This window comes from Stegodyphus dumicola, chromosome 10, assembly GCF_044657685.1.
Source record: "Stegodyphus dumicola isolate Sdum_Otavi_A_Nest chromosome 10, ASM4465768v1".
Classification (NCBI taxonomy): Eukaryota; Metazoa; Arthropoda; class Arachnida; order Araneae; family Eresidae; genus Stegodyphus; species Stegodyphus dumicola.
The window spans coordinates 178,943,601-178,968,108 of NC_140777.1; the positions used below are offsets into that span (position 1 = coordinate 178,943,601).

At 34.2% G+C, this 24,508-nt stretch overlaps 2 protein-coding genes across 2 annotated transcripts in view; one reads left to right on the forward strand and one right to left on the reverse strand.

Moving 5' to 3' along the window:
• The window catches only part of LOC118204254 (myotrophin), an 86,030-nt gene that overhangs the window by 14,082 nt on the left and 47,440 nt on the right, over positions 1-24,508 (forward strand). The gene's annotated exons all lie outside the window — the stretch shown is intronic.
• LOC146995220 (uncharacterized) lies at positions 820-11,271 on the reverse strand. Its single transcript, XM_085825927.1, has 2 exons — positions 10,487-11,271; positions 820-1,883 (listed from the first exon to the last, which is right to left on the reverse strand). The coding sequence occupies exons 1-2, from the start codon at positions 11,159-11,161 to the stop codon at positions 1,251-1,253; spliced, it is 1,308 nt and encodes a 435-aa protein (XP_085682053.1). The 5' UTR covers positions 11,162-11,271; the 3' UTR covers positions 820-1,250.

Sequence of the window (24,508 nt, forward strand, 5' to 3'; positions counted from 1 at the left end):
CTGATTGGTTACTGAATATTTGTGCATTACCGCGCCATTTTAAAATTTTATTATTGATCTCTTCGAATTCCTCAGATTTCAAATGGAATGGGTATCTCTGTTTCGAAGACGAATGTTGTTATTGGTAATTACCAAGAATTATTGGTATTGGAATAAAAAAAATTGCCCTTTGAGACCTTATTTTGGCCAACCTGTCTTTCCTAATCAAAGATTTATTTATAAATTGTTAATAGCGTCAGAGGAAATTTATTTTAAATTTTTGGAAGAAACCTCGCAAATTGCTTCTTCAATGAAGTGCGAGATATGTGGATCACAGATGAAGATGGTTAAAAGAGCCGATTCAATTATGATTCCGATTTTTTTGTGGTACTTATCAATAAAGAAGAGGTTAAATTATTCAAAAAAATGTAAGTACATATTTTTCTTTTATTTTATAATTGTATACTTCAGTTTTTGTTAAAAATATTAATACACTATTTTCAAAAATTGCTGAGATAATTATTGTCACATATGTTTTAATGTTAATTATATTCTATATAACGTATTTTAAAGTATTTGAATTTAATAATATTCTAATTCTTTTAAATGTTGATAGGACGGTTTTTAATTCGATATTCAATTTCTGTAATATTTTTATCTAATTAAACGTTGGCACAATGTTTTTATAGCGGTGTTTTTATTCACTTTTTTGCTATATGAAAATAATAATAGTCTTACTTTAGTATTTTATACTCATAGTAAATGTATTTATTTACACTTGCCTGCCATCTTAAAAAACGACATTTTCAACAAAAAATTAATCTATTACTTTTAACGATATTTATTTATTTATTTATTTATTTTTTTAAGTTTCGAATACTTTACTATGCGTAAAAACAGCGTTTTTCAAGATGGCTGACGATTGTAAAAATCGCGCCAACGTAAATCGCCAAAAATCCGTGCAACCGTCTACCAAAGTAGCACCTAGAATTTCAGCCCATTAATTATACGTTTGAGTGTATCAAAGTCTAAGAAAAGTTATTAATATTCTCAAAGTTGGGATTTTTATCAAGCAGAATAAAGTTGTTTTCCTTTATTTTAATGAACCGCTTAAAGCTGAATTTCATATCAGTGTGGAATGAAAAGGAACATGCTTTACTCCATTAAATCCAAATACGCTTAAATACGTCCGCAAAAAGAATGAAAAAAGAATCAGAGATCGTTCCTTGCTATTTTTCTTGCACCCTTGGCAAATTTATGACAATTTTTATTTATTGAGACAGCCGCTTGTTTTTTGGTTTTGTAGCGAAAAAGGCATTACTCTGTTTTTGACCTCTGCTGCTTTTAGTGTTACTGTTACTCGCTTTCTTATAAAACTGCTTCTGAATTTTCTGAACTTCAGAAGTAAAAGCTTTTATATTTGCAGCATTTAAACGTATATTCTTTTCTACTTCATTCATTGTTGGCTGTGGTGTTGTCTTTTCTTTTGTGCTAATTTTCATACTGGTTTCCATACCATCTCGTCTGTCAATTTTTTTTCCATTTGCATTTCTTTCACTACGGGTTTTTTCTTGATGCTTTTCGTTCTCCATTTCCTGAAGGTCATTTAATTTTTCCTTCTCTGACGTTAAGTTCTGAACTAGCTCAGTTTCTTTGCACCATGCGCTTATAGTGCTAACGCAGTAACACACACACAATGTAGTACCCAAATGTTCCGAATATAAGCGTAGATTCTTCTTTACAGCATCCAGAGACAACAAATGAAGCTTATACTCGTAAGGACCATAAACCTGGCACAAATCTTTACACTTTTCAGCACCAGCACTCATCATATCGTAATAAGGAAATACAGGTACATCAATAAACAGCAGCAAGGCACCGATTTTCATGTTGCCAAAGATACTCTGAAAATAAATGAATATTTATATTAGATACAAAGTTTTTAACTTTAGATGCAATACCATTAACATTATTAGATGCATAGCATTATCTTATATATATGCGGCTTAAGTGTTTCTTGCCGATAGTTTATTGGTTGCTTGCGTAACTGTACTAGACAATGGGGTGAAGTTGCCACAACACAGGGTTGCCGTTTCAATCGAGACGTAGACAATTTCCTGTAAAAACTTTGCTATGACCATCAATAAGTCTCAGGGCCAAACACTTAACTGTGTTGGCATTTTTTTTACCTGAGCCTGCATTTGGACACGGTCAACTTTATATTGCCTGTTCCAGAATTCGTGAAAGAACGGACGTAAAATTAAAAATAATGGATGGTCCTCTGCAAGGCGAGCTTAAAAATGATGGAAAGATCTACACAAGAAATGTTGTGTACAAAGAGATCTTTGACATGTGAATTAATATTTTATTACTTAAATCACCTTTATTTATTGAGTTAGCGGTGGCTCTTAAGAAATGTACCGCCAGTGGTTTCCTTTATTGCATTCTACTTTAAGCAATTAAGCAAGTAGAAGGGGGAACTTTGTAGTGCAGTAAGCAAAGGGGCGTCCTCGCCGCCTGCCCTGGGTAATTCAGTTTGAATTAGCAGACACCTGTGCACAAATCATTTTAATTACAATTTATAATATCTAGAACAGCGGTCATTTCGTATGACCGCCGGGCTTTCTAGTTTAAAATATAATTAACAACTACCTATGCATGTAACAAATACCTACGCATTGACAAAGATTATTCTCATTATTGAGGCCAAAAAAAGTCTTTGATATGGTAAGCAAATATATATATAGTATGTTATAATGAAATTAATTTTAACATAAAACATGCTGAAATTGTTATTGAGGTTTAAAGGGTAGTCAAATACCCTCTACATCCGTGGGGCCCAAACTTTGGCCTCTCGCGGGCACATTTTGACCTATCGCGAGCACATTTCCAAATCATCAACATTTTTGTTAAACTTATTTCCAATCTTATGTGATACACCTGAAATATTAATTTTGGCAAATGGGTTTGAGGTGAATAATAATATTGGTTGAACTTTATGGAAATCAGAGAAGCAGGGCTCAAAATTATTTTTCAGTGCATTTAGGTTTTCCGAGTATTTCTCTGTTTCAATTGCCTTGCGGTTATTAATATGGCTTGATAAATTCTGAAAATGCGTGAATTTTTTTTTTTCTTTCATCTGATTTATCCACAAATTTAACTTTATCTGAAAAGCAGTTACATCCCGGTCAATTGAAAAAAGGTTTTTTCTTTTCCCTGGAGATCTTCGTTCAGCTTGTCTGTTATATCCGTGAGAAAGTACAGATCGGATAACCGATTATTATTGTCCAATTCTTTGTAACTTTCGTTTTCGGATTCCAAAAACTGCTTTTTATTGACAAAAGAAGTTCTACAAATCTTTGACGTACTTTTTCCCTGCTGAGCCGTCTAACATCGGTGTTGGTGTATTTAATTATGGCAAAGCACACTAGGGCTATCTGCCTAATGGGAGGGATGCCTTCGTGGAGGACTTTCTAAGGGAAACTGGCTCGTATACACGTTAAACATGGGGAAAACCACGAAAACACCCATGCAGCCAGCCCGTTCGCGGGATTCGAACCTCGAACCGAACTACCAGTGTTCAGCGACTTTACCGCTCGCCGCTCCATCTAACATCGGAATGAAGCAATAAGATTCCATGTTCGCTATCGAGTTCATCAGTCAGCAATAAATTATTTTATAACGTCTTGCAAGATATCTCTTATGACAATAAATGCTTACCATATTTTAACAATTAAGAAATAATACACTTCCATAAATTTTGCATTCTTGTCAATTTTTTTAAAATATTCGTTGCATCAAATGCGTTTCAGCTGAAGATAGCTTTTCATTTTCTAGACATTTTAACTATAAATAAAGTTTTAAAGCAAAGTACAAAGGATAAATATTTAAATTAAAAGATTTTTATAAATGAGAAGGAAATAAACCATTCCAGCAGAGCTTATCCTGTACCACGGAGTGGCCCGATTTTTATATCGGGTGCAAACAATCTAAATCGTATTATTTAGAGTTTTTAAGCCTAATAATTTCTATGTTAAAGGAAATGTTTTTTATATAATCTACAACACGAGAGAAAATTACTACTTAAAGCATTCTTTAAGGGGATTTATGTAAAAATTTATATTTATGTATATTTTTTTAAAGCTGGGACATGACCCAAACTTTCAACGTCCTGTTTGCTTAAAAACATTGTGAAAATAAACATCAAACGAATTTTCTCAGTTTTAGACAATTCAATTTAAATGCAAAGTAAAGTAGCAAACGATAATACGAAGGTAAAAATTTACTCTTACAAATATTAAGAAAAAAAGGAAGAGAGACAGAAATTTAAAAAAAGCTAAAAATTTGAATAATATCACCTATAATTTTAAAAAACAGCTTTTCATATAGTATTAATAAATATTTATTACGCATCACTGAGGGAAAAATTTCATATAATTAATTCTCCCTAAAAATTTATTTGAAATTTAAGGTTAAAAACAGCTGTGGCAATTCACTGTAACAAAAATCCATAAACCATTTGGCATTATTATCGCTCAAAAAAAAGATGCCAAATTTCAATACGCGAAAATATCAAAATTCGTTTATATCTTAGAGAATTTTGAATAAAAAACTCCAATTTTTTGCAGGTATGCTTAGAACTACACCTACTTTAAGATGACGGTAAAAATTTTATAGGTTATAATTCAAAATGTTTTTCGAAAAATTTATAAAAATTATTTAAAAATAAATATTTTAAAAATAAAACACAAAAAAGGCTGAATTTTATTTGGAATGAACCTAAGTTTCGAAATGTGAAGGGAAGAAAAAAATAGTTTAATAAAAAAAGAGATATGAATAAATATATGTCAAATTCAATTAACATTGAGGAGCTAAAATTTTAAAAACTACTCGTACGATTTTTACAAAACTTGGCAGTCTGGCATAATTTGAGTCGTAGAATTGAAATACCTAAAAAAATTGGTAAAATCCTAGTATACGGTGCAGCCTTTTGCCTATCACCAACACCAAAATGACCCGTTTAACTACTCATCGTGTATGTCCCGTTCACTACTTATCATAAATTCGCCAAAAGTAGCGAAATCCCTTGTGCACCGGATACTAGGATTAAACCAAAAAACTGGTATGTTATTTCAGAAAAAGTCCGATTTTGTGTCAAAATACCTATGTTAGAATAGTGCTATATATAAATCTAATATATATCCTAAGTCGCGCTTTTGAGACATGAAAAGCGCAATTTGAATTTTGTCAATCGGCCCAGTAGAACGGGAAATATGAGAACTGTCCCCCCTTTCCCCCCGCACTGTACGTGCTCTTGTATTTTTAATTTTTCCGACTTAGCTTTCTCATAATATTCGTCACGCGCTGCACTGCACGGGGAATAAAACAATTTACAGTTACGCAAGCAACCAATAAACTATCGCTGACAAACACTTAAGCCGCATGTATATAAGACTTTTAAAATTGCAATAATTTAACTTATGCCACATGTTTAGTAAAAATACTTGAAACTCAGTTTTTATGCAATACCCATCGTAAAAACTGTTAATGAGGGGGGGGAGAAATATGGTTCAATTGATAAGCGAAAGATAATTATCTTCTTACAATCAAGAGTGTCCGATATGGTATTAAATAAAATTTCGAACAAATGTGTGCAAATAACTTTAAAGATAGACACGTATGTACAATGCGAAAAAAAAAAAAAAAAAGTGAGAGAGAGGGACAGGTCTATATCTCCTGTTCTACTGGGCCAATTGACGAAATTCCAATTGTGTTTTTCATGTCTCGAAGGCGCGTCTTAGGATATATATTAGGTTTATATACAGCACTGTTCTAAGATAGGTATTTTGACACAAAAGCGGACTTTTTCTGAAATGGCATGCCAACTGTTTTCCATATTTCGACTCTACGACTCAAATTATGCCTAAATATTAAATTTTGTAAAATTTGCTGCGCAATTTACGGAGAAATTCAAAAATTTATCTTGGCGTATTTTTTTCACTTTGCGTCAAGAATGGCTTCTTAATTTTATAGCAACCTATTTGTTTTCTTTTTTTTTGTTCCATTGTAAACGAGCGTAGTAAAGTCATATCATTCATTTTTTCAAATAATTTTAACAAAGTGCGTAAACCACATTTCCGTTATTATCACTTATATTAAAATATGCCAAATTTTAAAAAGCGCCAAAATGTAAATTCACGTATATCTTAGAAAATTTTGAATGAAAAACTCTAATTTTTTGCAGATATGTTTAGAAATTACATCTACTTTAAAATGATGTTAATAATACAAAAATGTTTTCGAAAAATTTATAAAAAATATTTAAAAATACAAATTTTTAAAATAAATAATAAAAAAAAATGCGCTTGCGATTTTTACAAAGCTTGGCAGTTTGGCATAATTTGAGTCGTAGAATCGAAATATGAAAAAAATTGCCATGTCATTTCACAAAAAGTTCGCTTTTGTGTCAGAATACCTATATTTAAACAATGCTATATATAAATATAATGCATATCCTAAGTCGCTCTTTCGAGACATGGAAAACGGAAGTTGATTTCGTCAATCGGCCCAGTAGAAATTTTTTTTTTTTTTTTTTTTGAGAGGCACGATTGAATCTGTGAACGAAAAATAGAGTTACTTCATATTATTACAACAGTGATTCTCAACCTTTTTTTTTTTTTTTTTTTCCTTGGTCGCGGCACACTAACGATTTCAAAATTTGGCGGCACACAAAGAAAAAGATAAGTTTATAAAATACACTCACGTTTGTGAAAATTGCAACACCATGAAGGACTTACGCGAGTGAGCTGAAATTTTCAGGAAATGCAAAGTAGCGTATGATATGCAAATGATTAGAATTGCAAATCCGTAGCGCATGCGTATGCTGAGCAGCGCCCTCTAAACGGCTGATGGATCCGAATAAATAGACGGCTGTAGCGAGGCGTGTATAGTTATCGGTGCTTATCTGCTAGTGGTAAACGTTAACTCAATCTGTACTTATGCCTCGTCGACGAAAGAGAGCGAGATTTGAACAACTTACAAAGTTTGAACGAGGGAGAATCATCGGCCTTCGTGAAGCTGGATTGTCGTATCGTGCAGTAGCCTCTCGTGTGCAGCGTAACAGCAGCACAGTGATGCGCGTTTGGAAGCAGTGGACGGACGAGTGTCGGACAACTCGGAAATCCGGGAGTGGACCCCGAAATGTGACGTCAGCTCGCGATGATAGACACCTGGTCCGCATGGCGCGGACGGACCGTACAGCTTCCTCTAGACAATTGGCAGCACTGTGGTCAATAGCTACAGGTGTTTCATTGTGTGCTTCATCAATTCGTAGACGTCTGCTGCAGTGTGGACTGCGCGCACGGACTCCTTTATACAGGATCCCCCTAACGCACGACCATCGCCGCCTGCGGCTACAATGGGCCAATCAGCATAGAGACTGGCGTGCTGATTGGCAGCATGTCGTGTTTTCTGACGAATCCCGCTTTAATTTGTGGTACCATGATGGCCGCATTCGTGTCAGACGCTATGCCGGTGAACGCCACCTTCCGGAGTGCATTATCGAACGCCACAGTGGACGAACACCCGGAGTTATGGTCTGGGGCGCCATAGCATATCATAGACGATCTCAATTGCTACGAATTGTGGGCAATCTGAACAGCAACCGGTATATCCGTGAAGTTCTACAGCCCGAAGCTGTTCCCTTCCTTCAAAGCTTGCCAGGCGCTGTATTTCAACAGGACAATGCCCGCCCTCATACTGCTCGGATTGTTAAATCCTTCTTTGCAGCGCAGCAGGTACAGCTTCTTCCTTGGCCTGCGTGTTCCCCGGATATGTCGCCAATTGAACATGTGTGGGATGTCATTGGTCGGCGTCTTGCTCGTGATCCTCGTCCTGTTGCGTCTGCAGACGAACTTTGGGTACGCGTACAAACGATATGGAATGCTCTTCCTCAGTCAGACATTCAAACTTTGTTTGACTCCATGCCACGTCGTGTAGCAGCACTTATTGCGGCGCGTGGTGGCCACACAAAATACTGATTATGATCTCTTGTTCTTGTTTGTTTGCTTTGAACATTTAATCATTTATTTGTACCACTACCACTCAACTGTGTATTAAATTGCATTCAATTATGACGATTCCTTCTTGGTGTTGCAATTTTCACAAACGTGAGTGTAGTTTATGATAATAATTTTGAATGTAAAATAAAATAATATGTACTACAAAAAAAGCAATACGTTTATTAAGGGATTAATTACAAGTTAATCATAAGAATACTTTTAATGAGAAATTTGAACTTGATGTTTTTTCATAATTTCATTTATATTTGGTAGTAAAAATGACAATGATACTCTCATATCGTCTTCTACATTTAACAGTTCGGATTTTTTTTTTTTTTTTTTTTTCGTTTTTATGATGATTAAAATTGAAAATCCGAATTCACACAAGTAAGATGTAGAAACCTGTAATAATATTTTTAAAGCTTTTTTGGCCAGCATGGGATAATCACATCTAATGTTAATTCGAAATTAATTAATTGATTCTTCCGAATATTTTAAAATTAAATCTCGATTATTAGAAAGTGAAATTAGTTCTTCTTCGTTCAAAGTTAATTCAAATACAGAAGTACAGTGGGTAAAAAAAGTATTTGCACACATACATTTTTGTTTACAATTTATAAGAAAATGCATTAAGAAATACAAAAATTGGCATTTAAAAAATAGAATAAGCTTATTCATTTAAATTAATTACAAAAAATACAATAATATTAATAAAATAATTTTTTTCCAACAATATTAAAATAGCTTATGTCAAAAAAGTATTTGCACACTCAACTCATCTTTAGCAAATTTGCATTTTTATGCTATTATTTGACAGTCATCCCGCAGTATATAACATACGTAAGACGACTATAAAAGGAGGTGTTGTCGAAACGTTATCAGTTGATTGTCGATTTCAAATTGTAATGGCACTTAAGAAATCTGAATTGCCGATTTCGTTACGAGAAAAATTTTTTCTCTAAGTGAAAATGGCCTAAGTTATCGAGAAATAGGTAAAAATGTAAATGTTTGCTTCTTTACTGTTCGGTATGTCATAAAACGTCATAAAGAAAGAGGATCTACATCAAATAACTTGCGCTCTGGACGCCCAAAGAAACTTTCACTGCGAATGAAGCGAAAAATCATAAGAGAAGCATCGAAAAATCCATTTTTTAGTGCAATTACTTTAGCCAATTATGTCGCTTCAACATCTGGAGTTCAAATCTGTGCCCAAAGTGTTCGAAATGTCCTGCACGATGCACACATTTATGGGAGATCTTAGGGAAAAACCTCTCATAAGTGAACGAAATAGGCTTAACAGACTTGAATTCGCTAAGGAATATATCAATAAGCTAATTGATTTCTGCAAAAATGTCATATTCTCCGACGAGAGTAAGTTCAATATCTTTAAATCAGATGGCAGGAAATTAGTTTGGAGAATACCTTGTACTGCTTTTCATACCAAAAATGTGTTACCTACAGTTAAACATGGAGGAAGTTCTGTTATGATTTGGGGGTGCATAGTTAGCAAAGGAGTTGGTAATTTGTGTTTCATTGATGGGAATATGACAGCTCGAACCTATATTGATGTGTTGCGACATAACTTGCCACAAAGTGCAATAAAATTGGGTATCAGTAATTCGTACTATTTTCAGCAAGACAATGATCTCAAGCACACTGCCGGTATAACACGTATGTGGTTGCTTTATAATGTACCCAGAAAACTTGCCACTCCACCACAATCAGGAGACTTAAATCCTTTGGACAATTTGTGGAATTCTTTGGATTTAAAAATAAGAAAAAGGAAGATTTCAAGCAAATCTGCCCTTAAACAAGCCCTTATTGAAGAGTGGTCGAATACTGACCCCACTGTTACAAAAATTTAATTAAATCAATGCCAGCAAGATTACAAGCAGTAATAGATGCTAAAGGAATGCATACTAAATATTAGTTATTTGAAATTTGCTTATATTTTTTATTTCTTTTCTATTCATGCAGGTGTGCAAATACTTTTTTGATACGAGATATTTTAATTTTGTTACAAAAAAGCATTGTTATTTATATTGTAATTTTTCTGTTTGTTTTCGATGATTAAACTTATTCTGATTTCGCAATACCCATTTTTTTATTTCTTAATGCTTCTTTTTATGAATTGAAAACATAAATGTAGGTGTGCAAATACCTTTTTTACTCACAGTATTCTGCAGCCAAATCGGCTTCTATACCAAAATTGGCACGTTTATTAATGTCTTAAAAATCGAATTTCGTCAATTCTCATGTGTACTGTATTAAACCCATTATTATTATTCTTATGTGTGCCGGATTAAACCCATTATAATTTTTACTATGTACATTTCTAAAATTTGGCAGCATACTTTAAAAATTTGGCGGCACAGTAGTTGAGAATCACTGCATTACAAGATAACTTTACAAGAATACAAATTTTGAATTTGGAATTAATCACTTACCCGAATCATCTTCACCATGGCGGGTAGAGTTGCTTTTTCTTGTATAGAAGAAACCAAATAGAACATCGTCAGGATATCAGCTTGACAAATTTCGAACAACGCGTCACCTGTCAATGGCTGAGTGAGATCAGCTTTGAAAAATTGGAAACTTAAATTCATCTTCTTGGCATCAAAAAATTGCATAGTTTGCTCAAGCATTTCCATTACATTTTGGACTGTAATTTTCCAGTTCTCTTCATTATCGATGATTGTGAACTGCAATTTCAACTGTTGCTTACTATGAAGTTTGGAAACCTGATGTACAGCTGTTACAATTTTACTGACTGCTACAGCGTCTGAACCAGGACCACCGCCGAGACAACAAACCTTCAGTTCTTCCTGGTTCAAAAGTTTGTCAATTTTGTTAGGATGTTGTTTGAATAAATCTAATAAATGATGAGCAGCTAGGCTGGAAATAAGAGGCGAATGCTGAAATACATAGGCACACCTTCGTGAAGCGGTACTAAACACCGTATCAGCTCGGGAATTATGCTGTATATCATGTTCTAATATTTTGATATTAGAAGCTTTTCTAAAATCAAATTCTTTAATGATAACTTTACGGTAAAATTCTATTAAATCACTTCCAAAATTTTTAAGAATTTTGACAGACGACTTGGTGTTGAAAAAATCCATAATTTCTGTAATTTACTAAAGGCAAGAAAGATACTTACTACCTACTATCGTTTCTACTCACTTTACTACACTCACTATCTACTATCGTTTCGCATGGAATAATGATAAGCAGAAGCGAGAGAGTTAATATTTAAATTTCAGAACGGGAAATACCCTTCTTTTCTAAGATAAACCACCAACCGAAACTCAAACTTTTATCGTTTTGCCAGATTTGGTGACAATTCTTGGCTTGGCGACATTTGTTAGATTAATCTGAAATTTAATGCAGGTAAAACAAATAAATACGTTTAAGGTGTATTACAACGTTATAATTTATTCCTAAAGAAATAAAAATAAAAATACTAATTTAAGAGACATAATTATGTAGTTTAACCTTTTTTGGCCGAAATGTAGCTCATATTTAACGTTCGTTTTGGCAAAAACTATTTTTTTTTCTTAAAACCAGCCAATATTCGAATACGTAAGTAAGGTATACAAGAAGGTATCTACGTGTAATTATATATTGTAATGTCATAATTTAGTTCTAAACTAGTAAAAGAATAATAATTTAAGAGACATAATTATGTATTTTAACGTTTTATGACAAATATGTTTCACATTTAAGGTTCGTTTTGGCAACCTTTTAAGATATTTAGCAACAAAGGAAAATGTCCACATGTTCATATTTTAATCGCAAATAATAGGAAATATCTCATTTTTTTTTATTTAGTTTTTCCGAATATTCTTCGTCTGATTTTAGATCAAAGCATTATGCAATTATTATTTTTTTTTTTTTTTTTTTTTTTTTTTTTTTTCCCGAGCATTAAAATTCAGAATATTATCTTCATTTAGTAAACTACAATATCTTGCTTGTCACCTGACTTATCTGAAAGTATTTGGCTGCAAAAGAAATTTTGGTTCAGGTAATCGTTATTCTGAACCTTAAAATATAAAAGAGAAAAACAACAACGTTAAAATTTCAAATATTAAAACTGGCGCACGTAACCTGAGTTCACTTTTGGTTATCTTTCTCTCCCCCCCAACTTACATTATTTTTAAATTTTAAAACATGAATTTGACTAAATAGATGTAGTAAAACATATAATAGGCGAAATTTTAAAGTATCCAAAATTCGAATTAGTAGGATTGTTCATTCTTCTTTGTAAGCTGAATAAAATTAAACTTGTTAATTAAACTTTCATAACATGCATAATTAAAATAATAAACGTATTAAGAATTCTAAATGAAAAACGTTTAATGTTGTAAATTTTATTATTTTTCCAATTTACATCAGTAAACAATAATACCTTATTAATTACAAAGAACTAAGTTGAGCTTTTTACTATTATTATTAATACTTTCAAATAATTGATTGCTGAATTTTAGGAAATAAAATTAAAAATAAGATTATGCCTTTACTTTTAGGACCTATGTACACTCAGAAAAGGGCCACTAAAGGTGGAGCTGCAAAATCGCCACACACAGGTAATTCCACCTGAACTCGACTTCAGGCGAACGCGAACGGGTATAAATTTTAAAAAACTTTTATTTCCCCACACTTTATTTAATTCTTACAGTAATATTTAATTATAACTTTGTATATTCCACAAAGTGAAACATATATAATGATTAACAATTTTGAAATAGGAAACATTAAAATATGCTTTCTGAAAAACGGCAAATAATATTAAGTAGTGTAAATACAACATCTGTTCAAAATTTTATGGCATATTTATAATTGGATTTTTTTGCTTTTAATAAAGCAAAATCATCAATATTTTTTTCAAAATTTTCGAAAAAAAAGTTTCAAAAATAAATAAATAAATAAATAAATAATTTTTTGAAAAAAAAAATTTCAAAATTATTTTTCAAAAAAAATTTAAAAAAAAATTGATTACTGAATTCATGTTCTATAGATAGAATGGCCATGTTTGAAGGTTTTTCTTGGCCTAGTGAAGATCTCATATAGTTCTTTATTATTTTAAGTTTGCTAAAGCTTCTTTTGTCACTAGCTACAGTAACCGGAAACGTTAAAAAAATTTTTAACGCTGCTTCCAAATTCGGATAGGACTGAACTAAATTATAATTGTGAATTATTTTTAAAAGTTCTAAGCTTGTAGCTGCTTTTGTGTCCAGAATTATTGAAATAGCATGGTTTTTAAAACTAGATATATCTGACTGAATGTTTTCAGCGTTCATATCATTCGTATATTTAAGTGCTAAGTTATAAGCTGCTGCCTTTAAATTACTTAAATCTAATGACATTAACTGTTCACGAGTTAAAAACTGAAAGTTGGAAGAGGTTTCATTTAACCTTTCGTGTCGTCATTTCAATTGTGAGATTAAAACTTCGAACACTTCTTTAATTTCTATAAAAATATATTTTTCTAAAAAACTACAATTTATATAAATTGATTTCTCACAATTTTATTTACTAACTTTCTGTTTCTTTTCTCTTCAAATTTTGATTTTATTATTCATCTCTAAAGCTGAAGTTTTATATTTTTCAAAAATGCATTGAGAAATATTTTCTCTCATTTCCTGTAATGAAACACATAATCCTTCTATTAAGCGTGCGGCTTTATAGACAGTTATAGTTTTTGACTGCAAGGCTTTATTTACTTTTTCAATTTCTTGCAGTATTAAATTCCACGCAGATAACAAACATAAAAATTTAAAATTGATTTGTTTTAAAATGCTGTTATTTTCAGCCTATTGCAAAGATTTGTGATTGAATGTCATATCTTTCAGTAATCTATATACTTCTGTTGATAGTAGATCTAATTCTTTAATAGCATTTGCTCTTGATGACCGTCGTGTATCCGTATGACCTTTTAATGTTGTTTCTAAAACGGACATACGTGCATCCTATATACTCGTTGAAGATACAAAAAGATTATAAATCCTCTCTATAATGCCAAAATATATTCATATACTTGAATTTGTTGAAGCGGCATTTCTGCATACTAAGTTTAAACGATGAGCCTAGCAAGGAATATATGTAGCTTGATAATTTCTTTGGCAAATAATGGCTTGCACGCTTATATATAATCCAGCCATATTAGCCCTGTTATCATAACCTTGTCCTCGAACATTTTGAATGTCGAGGCCATCCTTTTCTAACTCATAAATAATTTCATTTGCTAAACCACTACCAGCTTTCTCTTTTGTTTCTAAAAGATCTATAAAGCTTCCTTCAATAAATATGGATTCGTCTTTTATGTACACGTATCTAATAATCTGACATAGTTGCTCATGATGCGAAATATCTGGTGTACAATCAAATATCAAAGAAATATATTTCGCTTTTTTTATTCTAGAACGAATTTCAAATCGACCATGATTACCTAAGATTCATCTTGTACCTTTATTAGACATATAAGAAACGGATCTCGTTCTGTGATTAGCTATATGATAGTCAATATTTCTATCATAGTGACTCATTAATTCAATTAAGCCCACCAGCGGCCGAGCGGTAAAGTCGCTGAACACTGTTAGTTCGGTCCGAGGTTCGAATCCCGCGAACGGGCTGGCTGCATGGGTGTTTTCGTGGTTTTCCCCATGTGTAACGTGTATACGAGCCAGTTTCCCTTAGAAAGTCCTCCACGAACGCATCCCTCCCCTTAGGCAGATAGCTCCCGAGTCTTTGCCATAATCACACACACATTAATTCAATTAAGTTTAGGAACATTCCTGCACTTGAACTCCCAATTTATTTCATGCATACCTCTAAGAGATAAATTGTGTTTTGCCCAAAACAAAAGTTTGTCTAGTATAACGCGTAAGATATTTCGCCACTTTTCTTTTTCTGATTCTTCTGCTTTATGCAGGAAATCATCTGTAACGTTACAGCTACTAGCACTCCCCGCGGGCACAGGTGCTGAATTATAACTTCCTGTTTTGTTCGCGGACGAAATGGACCATACCTGAAAAAGCAGGACTGCAGATAAAACCCCCTGGGAGTTTCCGGACACAAGGAACTAATTATGTTTCTCTTCGCAGATAACAAAACGAGTGAAATCTTTGTGTAAGAGTTCTTCATGTATTTTGAGGTGACAGGACGCATCTTTTACGTTCTAAACAACGCCAGTGGTTTCTGTAGAACAATAGATTTTTTTAATGCTGTAACTATAGTAAAAAGGACGCTTTTTTGCGTCCAATCTGCGTTAGCGGATATTGTATGATTTAGGGCTGTAATGATCAGTTTATTTTTATGTTTTAATCAAGAAATCTATTTTAGTTTATCAAATAAATAATGTAAAAGACAACCTGTCTTTCTTTCACCCGACACGGGTGTCCTGACGTTACAACTATAATAAATGGTGGCAGCGGTCGGATAAGAAAATCCATGCAGAGATTGCAGACCGTCCGAGTCTGAAATTCATCTCGAGTTTGTAGGACAGCCATTGTCCGAACATTATCAGTGTTTGCAGATAGTACAGACCGCTAGGCTCTGAAGTGCAGCACGAATTTACGAACATCCGTTCGAAAAGTGATTTACAGCTCTTCGAAGTGTGTTATAGAATCCGCGAAGAAGTTACGGACATCAGTCCAGAAAAAGAGGAACGACAGTCTCCTGAAATAAGCTCATCTTTAAGCGCGGTGATAAAGGTGCTACTTGTGCGATCATCTTTTGTGTTCGAGAAAATTTACCGCAGTGAGCGTGTGGGACAATCATTGTCCGAAGATCATCAGATCATTGTGATGTGTAGAGTATTGAAAAAGTGATATGTGGGAGATCACCCTTGTGATCGAGAAAATTTAGATCATCAGATCTGGTGTGTGTGCGATATAGGTGCCTGGATCATCAGTGTCCATAAAATCTTAAATTGTGAGAAAGCGAAGTTGTGACGGCATCCGGTTTGCATCGCAACCATTTCAACTCTCCAATCCAGACGGGTAAGTACCTTGAATTCTATATTGAGGCAGTAAAGTGATTTAATTTATTTTTGAATATCGTGGTCCTCCAATCAAATATGGGCATTTGGAAGCCCAAATTTGGAATTTATTTTATTATCTATTTCATATTTTGTTAAAATTTAATGAATTTTTGATTAACAAACTCAACGATTTCAAGGCTAGCAATGGCAACACTGTACGAAGAAAAAAAAAAAAAAAAAAAAAAACACTTTAGGCGTAATAATATAAAATTTGAAAGCTTTCAGATTTTTATTTATTTATTTTACTACTATATATTTTGTGGGACGATGTTTTCAGACTGCAAAATTTTCTCACTATTTTTTCATTTTCTACCATGATGTTTTAGAACTGCGGTGTTTCTCCTTGCTTTATTTTTAACAGGACAGTTTGCAACAACGACGTTTTCCCCTCGCATTGTTTTCTCTACCGCGTTTTTCGTTTGCAATGTTACCATCTTTAACCTAAGAATTAATCGGAGTGGTCATCTTACCCAATCTGAGGCGGAAAGACTCAGCTTTTAACCCCCAGTCCCTTTCTTTTATCAGCCCACATTCACTCTCTCATTACGATGGGATGCTATAAGCGTCAATGATACTCTCAACAATAATTTTAATACTTTTTTAAAGCGATACAATTGTTTGTTGTTCTGGTACTGGATGCTCAGAAAAATACGATAAATCTAAGTAATGAGTCTAAGTAAATGAGTATTTTGGTTCAAAAATACAGAATTGTTCCCGAATTTCATAAATGCTGTACAGACTGTGAATACTGACGTTGCAGAGGAATCAGATTTCCGACTAAGACTTCAGCGACCCACATGTTATCAACCTTTCAAGGGAACGCGAATCATTTTCAACAAACCAGAATTGATAAATAACATATTTTCTTCTTGTTTAAAGCGACTTTCTTGCTTCTTTTAGTTTTCTCTTCATTTACTGCCGCGGGCTAAAATTTAGCTGCAAAGACCAAAGCAGAATGCCGATGCCTTCGATGCATATTGACCTTAGACTGCTTTTGAATGATGCAGGCACTTTTCTCGGTGTTTTATTTTATTATTATCTCGGTTTGAATGTTTTAACTTTCACAAAAAATGAATAAGTAAAAAGCATTCATTATTATAACATAATGTATAAACTGTTAATAAAGGAATTAAACAAGTGTTGTATAATCCTAATTTATTTGGTAAAGTTATAAAAAGGCTTTAAATAGATCAAATAACTTGTAATATTGAACATGTTTTAGTAACAGTAGTATAAATACATAATAAAATGATGCAATATACGAGTGTAGAAAAATTATCAGCAGGTTTCCAAGCTGAGATGACGCTAATGAAAATTGCAGAATCAGATTTCAACGTGTACCATCTCACATAGATCGTATGCTGCATATTTGTGTTCCAGTTCTTAAGGTCGTCAAGACAGACAATTTTATGAAAATTGTTTTAACGTTGTGAATGGGAATGTTCTCTAAATATAAAATCTTAATATTTATATGATCCATAAGAAGTGCTTACGTGTTTAATGGCGATGCAATATACTGTTGTTTATGCTGTATTATAATGCAGAATATTTTGTGCAAAAAAGTTGTAAAAAATTCAAGGAGAAATCTTAACCGGCAGAAAACGAGGGAGAAGCTTATGCTTATCCTTTCACAGCATGCATCAACTACGTACAGTTTTGACCTGTTTATTCAAATTTGCCATGAATGGCCGTTCGCGGCTGTGAAAAAATAAGAGCATGTACTTTAACATGCCACCACCCGAAGGCGAAAAACACAAATATGCAGCATACAATCTATGTGAGATGTTACACGTTGAAAGGTCTTTGCATTAGCATGCCGTCGTGGTAGGTCCAAGGTAATCATCAGAGTCCAAGTTCCTCGATCAGCAACTTAATCATCTGATTCTGCAATTTTCATTAGCGTCATCGCAGCGTAGAAACCTGCTGATAATTTTTCTGCTGTCGACTTGAGGAAGAAGCGTGTGGTATAGCAGGCATGACCCCTACGCAAGGGGGCGGTAGAAGTGCTTTGGACGAAAAGTATCAAAGAGAGATCCAACTGTTACCCGTCGATGAAACAAGGAATTTTTGGATGGAACATGTTTTGGGCGAATAAGTGTAGACATAGAGATAGGTCAACAATAAGAAGTTCTATAGTTGGGCATGGACAGGTGCATCTGCTGTTCCACAATGACAGATTACGATTCACGTAATTATAGTATTGTTTCAGAAATGTAATACGTTGTAGATAAATCCTGGAGTGCTTATTCATAGCCGTAATTCAGAGACGCGGAAAAAATATCTTTCAAGAATGTTCAAAAGTAAGTTAAGTGTTAATTCACGGTACGTTTGCCTGCAAATCATTCAACCTTCTACTACGCAGTTATACTATTACCAACTGGTCAACGGTCCATGATGTCAACTGTTTTGCTATAGATAGCTCAACTACTACAAAGACTGCCAGGAATCTCTCTTCGTTAAAAGGTTTATAGAGTCTCACTTTCCTTGGAAACATAAACTCATGAGGTCTAGGAAGACTACAAAGGAATAATAATCCTCTTGTCTTTAAAGTGTAGACAGTCAAAGTCAGGAAATCAGTGTAAGCCATTTTATTTGACTCACAAAGAAGTAACAGTGACCCAGCTTGGGTTTACACGAGCCAACACTTCTGGCTTAACTTACAAGTAATGTTGAACTAAAATGAGATGTAGTTGCATTAGCCTAACGGCACACAGGATAAAGTAACGGCTGGAAGGCTGTGGGTTGTAGAAAACCGGCGAGACAAACCTAATGGCTAGAAGCACTAAACGATACAGGATCATATCGCTATTTAGTAAGGGTAACAACGTGACCACAACTAGGCAGAACACTCTCTAAAATCAACTTGCGAAACCTTCGCTTAAATAGCACTTCTTCCTCCCTCAATCCGAATAAACGCGCGCTATCTCATTTACATTCTGGCATAAAGAGCACGGGCGAAAAGAAGAACGACAGAAGTTGCTTTAGCTCAAAATTAACTATTAGCCAAAAATAAATAGGTAAATCGTCACAGATTCACTCAATCCCCCCTAATTCTGTTTATTTTCATTACACACACACATACACATTATAATCTTTTAAATTTTTGACATACATAAAACCTTCAACTTGAAACCGGATAGATATGAAGTTGACCATAACTATAGGATTTAATAAGCTCTTGAACAGAAAAATGAATTTTTTTAAAAATGAGGTTAGGCTTTCGCTTTCGCCCGAAGTAGAATATTTCGAAAAAAGCCTCGTAAGAAAGGGTTTTCGACCTGCTTGAAGAAACAAACCGTTCATCGTTTCACTTTTGATGAATGTGTTCGTTTTGTTTACATTTCAGTTGAGAATTTCAGTTCAAATCCAACTAATCTTAGAGACACTTAAAACTTTATTTCAGCTTGAATGCAAATTTGCATTATGTCCACATTTCTTGATATTGTGCAGAAATTCGTTCGCATGCTTATTCTTAAAAGCTTAAGAACAATAAAATGTTTAAAAAGAATTAAATTTTTTTAAATTTAAAATATGAAAATGCTTCTCTTATAATATATGGATGTTCCTTACAATTTTCCTTCTTTAACCTTAAAATCTTTTACTTATTACACTAAAAGTAAGAATGTTAATAATAACATTAATCCTTTCAAAAGAGCCCACCAGCGGCCGAGCGGTAAAGACGCTGAACACTGTTAGTTCGGTCCGAGGTTCGAATCCCGCGAACTTTTCGTGGTTTTCCCCATGTGTAACGTGTATACGAGCCAGTTTCCCTTAGAAAGTCCTCCACGAACGCATCCCTCCCCTTAGGCAGATAGCCCCCGAGTCTTTGCCATAATCACACACACATTAATTCAATTAAGTTTAGGAACATTCCTGCACTTGAACTCCCAATTTATTTCATGCATACCTCTAAGAGATAAATTGTGTTTTGCCCAAAACAAAAGTTTGTCTAGTATAACGCGTAAGATATTTCGCCACTTTTCTTTTTCTGATTCTTCTGCTTTATGCAGGAAATCATCTGTAACGTTACAGCTACTAGCACTCCCCGCGGGCACAGGTGCTGAATTATAACTTCCTGTTTTGTTCGCGGACGAAATGGACCATACCTGAAAAAGCAGGACTGCAGATAAAACCCCCTGGGAGTTTCCGGACACAAGGAACTAATTATGTTTCTCTTCGCAGATAACAAAACGAGTGAAATCTTTGTGTAAGAGTTCTTCATGTATTTTGAGGTGACAGGACGCATCTTTTACGTTCTAAACAACGCCAGTGGTTTCTGTAGAACAATAGATTTTTTTAATGCTGTAACTATAGTAAAAAGGACGCTTTTTTGCGTCCAATCTGCGTTAGCGGATATTGTATGATTTAGGGCTGTAATGATCAGTTTATTTTTATGTTTTAATCAAGAAATCTATTTTAGTTTATCAAATAAATAATGTAAAAGACAACCTGTCTTTCTTTCACCCGACACGGGTGTCCTGACGTTACAACTATAATAAATGGTGGCAGCGGTCGGATAAGAAAATCCATGCAGAGATTGCAGACCGTCCGAGTCTGAAATTCATCTCGAGTTTGTAGGACAGCCATTGTCCGAACATTATCAGTGTTTGCAGATAGTACAGACCGCTAGGCTCTGAAGTGCAGCACGAATTTACGAACATCCGTTCGAAAAGTGATTTACAGCTCTTCGAAGTGTGTTATAGAATCCGCGAAGAAGTTACGGACATCAGTCCAGAAAAAGAGGAACGACAGTCTCCTGAAATAAGCTCATCTTTAAGCGCGGTGATAAAGGTGCTACTTGTGCGATCATCTTTTGTGTTCGAGAAAATTTACCGCAGTGAGCGTGTGGGACAATCATTGTCCGAAGATCATCAGATCATTGTGATGTGTAGAGTATTGAAAAAGTGATATGTGGGAGATCACCCTTGTGATCGAGAAAATTTAGATCATCAGATCTGGTGTGTGTGCGATATAGGTGCCTGGATCATCAGTGTCCATAAAATCTTAAATTGTGAGAAAGCGAAGTTGTGACGGCATCCGGTTTGCATCGCAACCATTTCAACTCTCCAATCCAGACGGGTAAGTACCTTGAATTCTATATTGAGGCAGTAAAGTGATTTAATTTATTTTTGAATATCGTGGTCCTCCAATCAAATATGGGCATTTGGAAGCCCAAATTTGGAATTTATTTTATTATCTATTTCATATTTTGTTAAAATTTAATGAATTTTTGATTAATAAACTCAACGATTTCAAGGCTAGCAATGGCAACACTGTACGAAGAAAAAAAAAAAAAAAAAAAAAAAACACTTTAGGCGTAATAATATAAAATTTGAAAGCTTTCAGATTTTTATTTATTTATTTTACTACTATATATTTTGTGGGACGATGTTTTCAGACTGCAAAATTTTCTCACTATTTTTTCATTTTCTACCATGATGTTTTAGAACTGCGGTGTTTCTCCTTGCTTTATTTTTAACAGGACAGTTTGCAACAACGACGTTTTCCCCTCGCATTGTTTTCTCTACCGCGTTTTTCGTTTGCAATGTTACCATCTTTAACCTAAGAATTAATCGGAGTGGTCATCTTACCCAATCTGAGGCGGAAAGACTCAGCTTTTAACCCCCAGTCCCTTTCTTTTATCAGCCCACATTCACTCTCTCATTACGATGGGATGCTATAAGCGTCAATGATACTCTCAACAATAATTTTAATACTTTTTTAAAGCGATACAATTGTTTGTTGTTCTGGTACTGGATGCTCAGAAAAATACGATAAATCTAAGTAATGAGTCTAAGTAAATGAGTATTTTGGTTCAAAAATACAGAATTGTTCCCGAATTTCATAAATGCTGTACAGACTGTGAATACTGACGTTGCAGAGGAATCAGATTTCCGACTAAGACTTCAGCGACCCACATGTTATCAACCTTTCAAGGGAACGCGAATCATTTTCAACAAACCAGAATTGATAAATAACATATTTTCTTCTTGTTTAAAGCGACTTTCTTGCTTCTTTTAGTTTTCTCTTCATTTACTGCCGCGGGCTAAAATTTAGCTGCAAAGACCAAAGCAGAATGCCGATGCCTTCGATGCATATTGACCTTAGACTGCTTTTGAATGATGCAGGCACTTTTCTCGGTGTTTTATTTTATTATTATCTCGGTTTGAATGTTTTAACTTTCACAAAAAATGAATAAGTAAAAAGCATTCATTATTATAACATAATGTATAAACTGTTAATAAAGGAATTAAACAAGTGTTGTATAATCCTAATTTATTTGGTAAAGTTATAAAAAGGCTTTAAATAGATCAAATAACTTGTAATATTGAACATGTTTTAGTAACAGTAGTATAAATACATAATAAAATGATGCAATATACGAGTGTAGAAAAATTATCAGCAGGTTTCCAAGCTGAGATGACGCTAATGAAAATTGCAGAATCAGATTTCAACGTGTACCATCTCACATAGATCGTATGCTGCATATTTGTGTTCCAGTTCTTAAGGTCGTCAAGACAGACAATTTTATGAAAATTGTTTTAACGTTGTGAATGGGAATGTTCTCTAAATATAAAATCTTAATATTTATATGATCCATAAGAAGTGCTTACGTGTTTAATGGCGATGCAATATACTGTTGTTTATGCTGTATTATAATGCAGAATATTTTGTGCAAAAAAGTTGTAAAAAATTCAAGGAGAAATCTTAACCGGCAGAAAACGAGGGAGAAGCTTATGCTTATCCTTTCACAGCATGCATCAACTACGTACAGTTTTGACCTGTTTATTCAAATTTGCCATGAATGGCCGTTCGCGGCTGTGAAAAAATAAGAGCATGTACTTTAACATGCCACCACCCGAAGGCGAAAAACACAAATATGCAGCATACAATCTATGTGAGATGTTACACGTTGAAAGGTCTTTGCATTAGCATGCCGTCGTGGTAGGTCCAAGGTAATCATCAGAGTCCAAGTTCCTCGATCAGCAACTTAATCATCTGATTCTGCAATTTTCATTAGCGTCATCGCAGCGTAGAAACCTGCTGATAATTTTTCTGCTGTCGACTTGAGGAAGAAGCGTGTGGTATAGCAGGCATGACCCCTACGCAAGGGGGCGGTAGAAGTGCTTTGGACGAAAAGTATCAAAGAGAGATCCAACTGTTACCCGTCGATGAAACAAGGAATTTTTGGATGGAACATGTTTTGGGCGAATAAGTGTAGACATAGAGATAGGTCAACAATAAGAAGTTCTATAGTTGGGCATGGACAGGTGCATCTGCTGTTCCACAATGACAGATTACGATTCACGTAATTATAGTATTGTTTCAGAAATGTAATACGTTGTAGATAAATCCTGGAGTGCTTATTCATAGCCGTAATTCAGAGACGCGGAAAAAATATCTTTCAAGAATGTTCAAAAGTAAGTTAAGTGTTAATTCACGGTACGTTTGCCTGCAAATCATTCAACCTTCTACTACGCAGTTATACTATTACCAACTGGTCAACGGTCCATGATGTCAACTGTTTTGCTATAGATAGCTCAACTACTACAAAGACTGCCAGGAATCTCTCTTCGTTAAAAGGTTTATAGAGTCTCACTTTCCTTGGAAACATAAACTCATGAGGTCTAGGAAGACTACAAAGGAATAATAATCCTCTTGTCTTTAAAGTGTAGACAGTCAAAGTCAGGAAATCAGTGTAAGCCATTTTATTTGACTCACAAAGAAGTAACAGTGACCCAGCTTGGGTTTACACGAGCCAACACTTCTGGCTTAACTTACAAGTAATGTTGAACTAAAATGAGATGTAGTTGCATTAGCCTAACGGCACACAGGATAAAGTAACGGCTGGAAGGCTGTGGGTTGTAGAAAACCGGCGAGACAAACCTAATGGCTAGAAGCACTAAACGATACAGGATCATATCGCTATTTAGTAAGGGTAACAACGTGACCACAACTAGGCAGAACACTCTCTAAAATCAACTTGCGAAACCTTCGCTTAAATAGCACTTCTTCCTCCCTCAATCCGAATAAACGCGCGCTATCTCATTTACATTCTGGCATAAAGAGCACGGGCGAAAAGAAGAACGACAGAAGTTGCTTTAGCTCAAAATTAACTATTAGCCAAAAATAAATAGGTAAATCGTCACAGATTCACTCAATCCCCCCTAATTCTGTTTATTTTCATTACACACACACATACACATTATAATCTTTTAAATTTTTGACATACATAAAACCTTCAACTTGAAACCGGATAGATATGAAGTTGACCATAACTATAGGATTTAATAAGCTCTTGAACAGAAAAATGAATTTTTTTAAAAATGAGGTTAGGCTTTCGCTTTCGCCCGAAGTAGAATATTTCGAAAAAAGCCTCGTAAGAAAGGGTTTTCGACCTGCTTGAAGAAACAAACCGTTCATCGTT